General features: G+C 36.5%; 1 protein-coding gene across 1 annotated transcript; it reads right to left on the bottom strand.

The window, feature by feature from the left end:
- Positions 1–466: 466 nt before the first annotated feature.
- LOC106444988 (auxin response factor 18-like) lies at positions 467–3,824 on the bottom strand. The gene is made up of 11 exons (XM_013886450.3): positions 3,362–3,824; positions 3,099–3,214; positions 2,911–3,009; positions 2,767–2,823; positions 2,538–2,690; positions 2,379–2,463; positions 1,995–2,085; positions 1,754–1,918; positions 1,564–1,677; positions 868–1,497; positions 467–785 (listed from the first exon to the last, which is right to left on the bottom strand). Exons 1-11 carry the CDS (start codon positions 3,402–3,404, stop codon positions 671–673), a joined length of 1,668 nt encoding a protein of 555 aa, XP_013741904.2. The 5' UTR covers positions 3,405–3,824; the 3' UTR covers positions 467–670.
- Between the last annotated feature and the right edge of the window lie 5,662 nt (positions 3,825–9,486).

Consider the following 9,486-nt stretch of genomic DNA (forward strand, 5'->3'; position numbering starts at 1 on the left):
CAGATCTTCTCGTGAAATGCAAATAAAAAATGATAGAATCTTTTTATCAGGCTTATAAAAGCCCAGTTAATTTTTTGGTCCAGAAATGTCGAAGTCCGGAGTAAACGCATTTTCTTCAACCCATTTTTCAGGTTATTATTATTCCATAGAACTTTTTTTTGCTAAAACTATTCCATGGAACTTGCAAAAGAAGATACTAACTTTTTTAGAATCTGTGGCTCTTTGTGACAAAACAGGGCAACATTTGAACATATAGAAAATACTCAATTTCGCGGCTAAAACAAGTTAAAGTTTCCATGCAATGATCAGCTCCTCATCTTCTTCAGTAACCATATCTTTCTTGTTACTGCTTATGATCATGTTCTGGAAGAGTATAGAGTGAAGAAGCATCTTCTTTTGTGGACTTGATGGTTAAGGAACATAAGTTAGTAGTACATAAAGAAAGAAGAAAACCGACACAAACATAAGCATTTAAAAACGCCAACTTGAAAATTGACACGAAAAGAAACCAAACAAGGCCCAAGAATCCAAGACCATGCAAGCCTTTTATATACACAGAGTGAAAACCATAGTCTAGAGAACCCTTACACGACCATAAGTTACTAATATAATAAACCTTGAACTTATGTAGCTAAACCACTCATAGTCATACCTAATTACATCATTATTATTAATCCATACTTTCATCATTCTCTAACGACGAAGAGCTCTTCAACATCGTTGTCATCTTCTTAACCTCATCGCTCGAATATATAAATATCTTCTTAGCCATCTTGCAAAACTCACTGCACAAAGACAAACAAAAAGCATTCGATAATGCAACCGTTAAAAAGGTAAAAAATGGTTTTACTACTAGTAGTTGCTTACTTCCATGGATCATCTCCAGCAAGCATCATGTCACCTTCATCATCCGTGAAGACAACGACCCATTTCTCTCGAGTAAGAAGCTGTCCTTTGATCTCAAACATCTCCTCAAGCTCCTTAATCAGTTCATTATACGATTTCAACAGCGTTAAATCAACTGCACGACCAACAGCCACCCCTTGCATGATTACTTTGGTTCTTGTCCTTTGTTTTTGTTGCTTCTTAGGCTCATTAGCTGCGCTTGGAGTGATGGGTTCTTGACACTTGTCTGGAGGAATTGGAGCAGGAGGGTTGCTTGTGAGATCGAATCCAAACAACCTATAGCAACTACTCGCAGAGGGAGGAGGAGGAGAAGGAGTCTCTTGGCTCTGAGGGAAGCCATACAAGAAAGAAGGCGGAGCTGGAGTCAAAACAGATGATTCTACAGGTCTTGACCGCTTGCATTTGGGTTGTGATTGCTGAGCAGGTGTTGAAACTGGGGGAGATGACAAGAAAGGCTCAATCTCCCATGGTGAGACTCTGTCTGGTCTCTGAAATGTTGTTGGCTCATCCCATTGGACCTGCAATGATCTCCATGTAGAAGCTGGCCATTGTGAAGATAGATCTCCAATTCCCACAATAGTACCAGTAAACCTGAAGAAACTCAATGATTCAGAATCAAGAACACTTAAGTAATGATCAGAAAAAATGGAGTCTTACATTCTTTCAGGAGACTCTTCTCCTTCAAATCTCATTCTGAATCTGGTACCAAGAGAGAATCCATGCTTCATAGCTTCCATATACTTGTTCGCTCCCACTATGAACTGGCTTATCCTGAGAAGACAAAAAAATTATTATCTTAAGCCCAAGTCCTAAAACATAGAAGAGTATAATCATGTAATAATGGTACCTAGGCTTGTAAAACACAAGGAAGATAGTTTTGGTAACAACAGCATGAGAAGCTGTAGCAAGGACTCCCAAATGCATGCTCTGACTTGAGATAACCGAAGTAGGCATTGTGCTCTGATGCCTAGCTAAGCGCCTCACTCCAACTCTTAAATCCCCATTCTCACCCCTATAAACACACACAAAAGGCGTTTCATGAGTTTCATTAAAAACTAAAACAAAGACTAGTAAAGTTTCAGTAGTACCTCAAGAACACAAAGGCATCTCCAGCTACAAGTCTTTTGGAGGATACAAATGTACTCCAACCCGTTGTAAGCAAATGCCTCCTAGGTTGTCCTAAACCCAACAAAAAAAAACAATTAATCCCTTAGTTTCCAACAAAATCAAGTTTCAGAAAGAATTTTTTTTCCAAAAATACATTTTTATATTTTCAATTCATTATTACTTAATGAAAAATTGTAAACTTCAAAAGTTATTGAAATTTAATTAGTTAAAATTTGTGGGAAAATTTTAATTACAATAAATAATATATTGGTAGTCAAAATTTAATATGTTTTCGAAAATTCTAAAACATATATTTTTTTTAAAACGGAGAGAGTATTTATATTCCAAGATATAGTAACAATTACCTCGGAATATATGCTTAAACCTCCATTCAAACCCATGAAGATCTCTAGTCACAAGCTCTTGAGTAGGAGTAGCTTGTGCCATGTCCTAAAACGTATTCAATGGAGTGAGAGAAAAGGAGCTAAATTGAGATTAGTTTTTGTATGAAGGAAGTTATTTACCAAGGCAGGCAAGCATTCAGTGGCGTGTTTACGAAGAACAGAGAATCCACCATGAGTGCTTGTATCTGACGCCGTTAGAATCTTTACAAACGAGTGGAACATTTGTTTTGTTGGTTCAACAAGGGGTGGATCAAGACTTGTAAGTTCACTTTGCTACAAAATAAATAAATAAAATTTAATCCTTTTTATTAAATACAATTTTTTTTTTAAGTCTTCTTTTAGAACTTACATCTTCCTCTGGTTTTAATGTGATCTGAGCGTAAACTTCATCTGTGTCATGCTCAGCCTATACACATCCAAAACATGTTAAAAAAAAAACAGATTCATCATGGTGGGGAAAAAAACAAGAGATGTTATGATTCAAAGTTTTCACCTTTAACATGACACTGAGAACTCGACAAAGTATCTTTGGAGGAAGTTTGAAATCAGGTATCTCCTCTGATTCAATTCCCTGATTAGTTGAAGCCACAAGCTACCAAAAAAAAAAACAAAAAAACAGAACTCAGAAAAGAGAATGAGGTAAAGAAGTAAAAGGAGGTTAATTTGGTAAAAAAGACATACTTGTTCCATGTGACCCTGAGGGAAGTAGAAAACTTTCTCTCCAGCAAGAGGAACCTCCACCAATGGACCTGCACAAGCTTTCCATAGCTCTGTGTATAGCTCATCGTTATAAGACCCTGCAAACAAACCAACAAAAAAATGCAAACTTTAAAGTGGGTTTTACTTAAAAACTGAGATAATGATGGAAAAATTGAAACTTTACGAAGTAACCAAACAGAGACAGCAGAAAAATTGAAACTTTCAAGTCTCTGCGTCTTGCTTACTTGAGAGAGAGGTTCTGAGATCGTCTCCATCTACATTCGCCATTGAAGAACCCCAGAAGAAAATAAACACGAGAAGAAGAAGACCCTTCACGAGCTAAGCACTACTCTTAACACCCATGAAAGAAACACAGAGAGAGACGAAAGAAAAAGACCCATGAAAGGAGGATATAAAAAAAAAAAAAGCAAATAACTTTATAACAGGACACCAACGGACGGTTATGTCCGTATATTGATTTTGATTACTGAACGTAATTCAGGACACTGTTGGATATAACTCACTCTCTCTCTCCAAGTTTTTTTTTTTTTGTCTTCTCCTCTCAGAATCCGTGTTGTTTTGCCTCAACAATCACAAACTTCTCGCCGTTTTTCTCCACTTCTACTCCAGACCTAACCCCGATCTGCAGCAAACCAGAGCTGCTTCCTTTTTTGTTTTTGAAGATGTCTCACGGTACCATGCAAAAGATTCACACTCTTCTTCTCTCTCTCTCTATGTATTTATATATATTTAAGATTCTGCAGACCTGTTATTTCCACCCTCGGTAACTTCAGTTGTAACTAAATAACTTTATTCATTTTATTCAAATTTTCTTTAAAAAATTTAAAATTATTTGTCATGTCACCTCTTAAAAGGAAATCGAATATTGTTTCCAAAATATAAAAATCTTTTTGGGGTCAGAATATCCAACTATAAATTTAAGGAAAACGAAGGGTCTCTCTCTACGTTACATAAATATTACGGAGATATTTTGTAACAAGAGAAACGTAGTACGGTGCATTTAACAGCGGAGAGCCAATCTCAGCCGTCCGATAAAGACCACACTGTGTGTAATAAATGAGCTACCCATCTCCATAGAGCATGTGAAGCACTAACGCTAGAAACTGATCCCGTTTCCGTTTAAGACTTGACGGTGCCGTTACCCACGCATCGTTTTATTTTTCCTTCTGTCTGGATCGTGGCAGGCAAACGTGTCGGCTTCTGTATTATACCCCGGCCAGAGTTTTTACTTTTTTCATTACTAGCACTGTGGAATTGGTTAATTACACAATGTGCCTTTTTCTTTACTAGGACCCACTGCCATGGCTAAAACCCACACTCGCCACAAGCCACAGCCATGACTCGTTATGGGACGAGCGCCTTGGTAAGTGTGCGAGTTGTGTTAGCACGTGCCGAGTCAGGTCAAAGTCGCGCATGTGCGTCTTTTTATTTTTACCCATTTTCTTCACGCGCTTTATTATTTACGATTACAACAAAATGAAAGTGGAGATTATTGTATCTAAGGTGATAAATCATATGCATATAACGATCATCGTATCAAAAAAAAGGATTAATATAACGTTCAAATGAAAAACATATAAACCGTGAGAGAGGGGGATCACGCGCTTCGGAAAACGAGAGTGGATAAAAGTGAAAATGAAGAAGCCATGCCGAAGTGTCGGAAGAGAAAGTGGTCCCCATCTGGACACGTCAGAGAGAAATTGCCACGTTGTAAGGTCGTATTCGAGACTGACACATGTCAAATGCTGACTTGTCCTACCAGTTTGCTCAATTACAGAGGAAGAAAACCTGATCTCTCCTATACAACTCTTCCATCCCTATTTTATCTTATTTAATTTTCCCGATGATAGTGAAGGAGATCCAAAAATATAAATATTTTTTAGTTTATGTATATACATTTTAAAATCCAAATACTGTATTGGAAAAAGTTTCAACACGACTCCTGTAACTATTGGGTTTCAAATCTTTTTATGCTTAAGATATACCTATATAACTTAACTTATGTGTTTATAATAACCTAAATTATACCTTAGCTAGAACGATGGAAAACATCAACTATTTCATAATATTATGTTTTTTTGATAAACTTCACATTTTTTTTGTAAATTATTTATCGTCATAAACTGATTCGATCCGAGATCCGATCCGAAAATCCAGATATCCGGAAAGGCCGAATCCGGATCCGGATAGTAAAATGTTGAATCCGTCAAAGCCGAATCCGGATCCGGATATCTTGATTTTTTAGTCTGGATATCCGGATCCGTAAATTTTATTAATAACTATTTCAAAAATAATAATATCTATAGATAAAAACTAATTTTATTTAATAAATTTTCATTTTTATAATAGTATATATAATTTTTTGTAAATTTTGTAATATTATACATAGAAATGATTAAAAACATTATATATATTATTTTTAAAAATTATTGTTAATATTTTATATATATTAATATTATTTTTTATTTATTTTAAGGATCCAAATCCGGATATTCGCCGGATATTATAATTTTTAAAAGGATATCCGCGAACCCCAGATCCGAATAAGGATAGTAAAATTATGGATCCGGCGGATAAGGATCCGGATCCGGATATCTTCAAATTGTCCGGATATCCGATCCGTCATAGGCCTATGCCCCACCCACCCAAAACATTTACTTATTTGTTGCTTGGCACAGTTAAGCTTTTTATCCAGGTTCTAAAACGCGGCCGCGGACACTGTATACGCGCCGGAAAAGCGGTCGGCGGGACGACACCGCCGCGATTAGAACAGAATCGGTCCAAAAATCGGAATACGAAAAAAAAAAAAAATTTTGCTCAGTATTCGACTAAAATCTAATGTGATGTGTTGGAACTTAGAGACCTTGTTCTGTTTATCGTGTTCAAGTGTAAAAGATAAAAGAAAGTGTAAAAACGTGCTGTAGAAATGTTCTAAAAATGGCTAACGGCGAAGATTAGGGTTGCAGATTTTGAGTTGGAGAAGATGAAAGAGTGAAATGTCTATTTTACCCCTCATTTAAGTTTAAATCGAGAAAAATATAATAAAAACATCAGCTGTTAGTCGAACCCGTGACCTCCACGTTCCTATAAAAAGCTCCGAACCACCACACCACACGATATATATTGTCATATCACTACATTATAGATTAATATGCGTAAACCTAGGCGCCGATTAATCCCCGCCTTCTCCCCGTTTAATTGATTCGGCGCTAGGCCTGGGTCAGCCGCACGCGTTGCGCCTAGCGAAATTCCAAACATGGCTTTTTATGTTGTCCTCTGGATAGTTACTAGTTACCACTTACCACTCACAAATATATTCTAGGGTTCTCTTATTTTTTGTGCAACAATTCTAGGGCTCACTTGCTGATTAATAACATAAGCAATGTTAGTGTCTTTTGCATCATATTATTAACTATGATGGTTGTCTACATTCTCTAAAACTAGTTGATAAACATGGATCAGATGTCTTATCAAAACACATGGATCAGATGAGAAAAGACGATTTATTTCGTTGAAAACTTTTAAAAGCAGTTATTTGCCCAACTTCTTTATGTAAATTGTAAATAGTGCAAGAATGTTGTACGGACGAATCCTTGCAAAGCAGCGAGGAGATTTGAAAGAATCAAATTTCATCACCAAATATGAGATTAACGAGTAAAATATAACAATATTGGAAAAGGCAAGAGGTTAAAATTACCATATAAGTTATTCAAAGGAATTAAAATAATTTTCACAGTGATTCTTATTCTGCATGGGATTTCATGCCATATCAACAATGTCCTAATTGCAACGTCATTTGTAGTTGCGTTCTTTTTCGTTGAAAACTTGAATACTTTTTTAAGTGAGTGGCTAATTTGATCAGCTGCGACGGATATTCTCTCTAGTTGTAAATATTTAAACACAAAAAGCTGGAATAGCAAAGTAAATAAATATGATTAGGAATATATGATCGTTCAAAGTGAATATGAACCCATGGATGGGAATAAATAACTATACATTAGTTAATTACTAACTTTTAATTAAAAATTGATTAATGGTGTAGTGGAATCCATTACACAACATTAATTTATTTGGGTTTATTCTTCTTGGTTACTGTTGTACTCCATTTGATAATATAGTTAATCACTTGTTTAGTCATAGTCGCCACTCACCACGTAATTAAACAAGAACAAACGAATATTCTTTATTTTGTATAATCATATATTGAATTAATCAACGGTACTCATTTGTTTTTTTTTTTCTCATCTGATGAAATTCATTCCAAATAAAGTTCACATTTTAATACAACAACTGGCGGATGAAAGGTAGTTCCCAGACACTAGAGCCCACATGATGGCGGTGATTTAAACCCACTCCGGGGTACCTTACTGCAATACAACAAATGAGTAAAATCAGAAGAAAAACTAGATACTCAACTTTCAACTACCTAAAGGACTTAACAAGTTGACTTAGCAAAATTTAGAACTAAGAATAGGTCAGTGAACGAGAAATGTTTATCGCTGCTGCCTATAGCTCGCCACACGAGAAACTCCACTTCCTACACCCCAACACCACGACTTACCGCTGCTGCTCATGCCCGCCATACGATAACGCCCAAGAAACCAAGACTCTACGACTTCATAATCCGACAGAACGAACCTCTACCCGGTTCACACAATCTTCGGATACGGATGTGACGCTTTTAGCGCCCACTAACTCCTAGATATAAGCCCGAACAAACTCCATAAAGATGAAGCCTTGCCAATCGAAAATTCCAACCGAAACGGCAAGCGACCACTGCAACCTCCTCCATTTGAAATAAACCTGCTAAGTCAACTCTCACAAAACCTTACTTAAACACCACTTTTTTGGTTAACGGGACGCCAAAAGTCAATAAACGTCAACGGACTGAAACCGGAAGGCAAGGGATCCAAGGATACCACTGCTCCAAACACCATAGACGAACTAAAACGTCATCAGCTCTGCTTACCCGTCACAGAAACAACCGGACTGCTCATCAGACTCATCCCACTCATGAAGAACACTATACGAGAGATCCAGAAAATTGAAAAATGAAAGCTCTCAAGACCCATAAACTCCGACTCCCCTCAGCAGAGACTGCTACAATCTGTCGCGTCGCACCTCCAGCCATGGCTGACGCATCTCCGGTCCGAACAACCTTGAGGGCAGATCTATCCATAAACGAGACCCCACACCAGAGAAACGAACAAGACGACGAGAGAACAGATCTGTCGGGGAAGCAAACTAGAAAGCAAAAAGTGAGGTGGAGGGTGCCTCCGGCGTCGGCACGCGCCGTCACGCGCCACCGGACGCCGGGGTTAATTATGTTAAATAATGTAACTTGTTTAACGTTAAAATGATTGTTTGAGTTGAAATCCGGTAAAATAAAGAAAGATTTGATTCTATAGGGAAGTTACTTTTTATTGTTCATTCTGTTTCGATCTGGTTTTCCAAACCACCTCAAGTTTGATTAATATAATGGTTTTTTGACATAAAAAAAAAATTTCAACGTCGTATATAACTCAAACAAAAATAATTTAACTTTCAACTGTATACATATATAGTGATTGTAAATTATTTTGTACGTTTTCACTATTTGACCGTACACTACATATCTTCCCTGTCTTCCATAATGTTTATATCGATAAAATATACATAATATCCCTCTTCAAAAAAAAAAATATACATAATATCAGAAATGTGCACAGTTATATATATAATAAAAACTTATTTTATATACATATTGCTTTCTTTTGCCTTTGGGTGGAGCCTAATCAAGAGCATTTTAGGGGTAAAAGTTTCACGAACCCGTAGCGTAGGTCTTGTTAGACAATAAACAATGTAAAATATATAGCATATATTATTCGGCACTCATGTTGTATCTATATTAATATGTCTTCCAAGTATATGTATTGGTATTAGTATCTATTTTTTGTTTGTTTAAATCATCCATTTTAAGTTATACCAAAAATGACTCTTCCCTTCTCTCAAAGGGTAAGGAGTCTAAGAACTCTAACCCCGTTAACGATCAAGATTAACTCCGATATATAGTATAAATTACTCTCTAGTCAATAACATCATGCAGCAAGATTATCATATTTTGCAAGTAACACATAAAATACAGACAACTAAAGACCGTGTCATTGTATTTCAAATTATCAAACGGAGTTAATTAGCACGTACATAAGTGTGTGTGTGTGTGTGTAGACTCTATGGAAGAGTATGTGGATCTGTTTGAATCTGGCTCTCACATGTAAATGGACAAGTTCCATTTTATGTGGAGGATACGATCACTACATAATGTAGGACGGTACACATCTATGATTTTTTGTAGTCTATATTGTTTGTG

Source organism: Brassica napus, chromosome A4, assembly GCF_020379485.1.
Source record: "Brassica napus cultivar Da-Ae chromosome A4, Da-Ae, whole genome shotgun sequence".
Taxonomy (NCBI): domain Eukaryota; kingdom Viridiplantae; phylum Streptophyta; class Magnoliopsida; order Brassicales; family Brassicaceae; genus Brassica; species Brassica napus.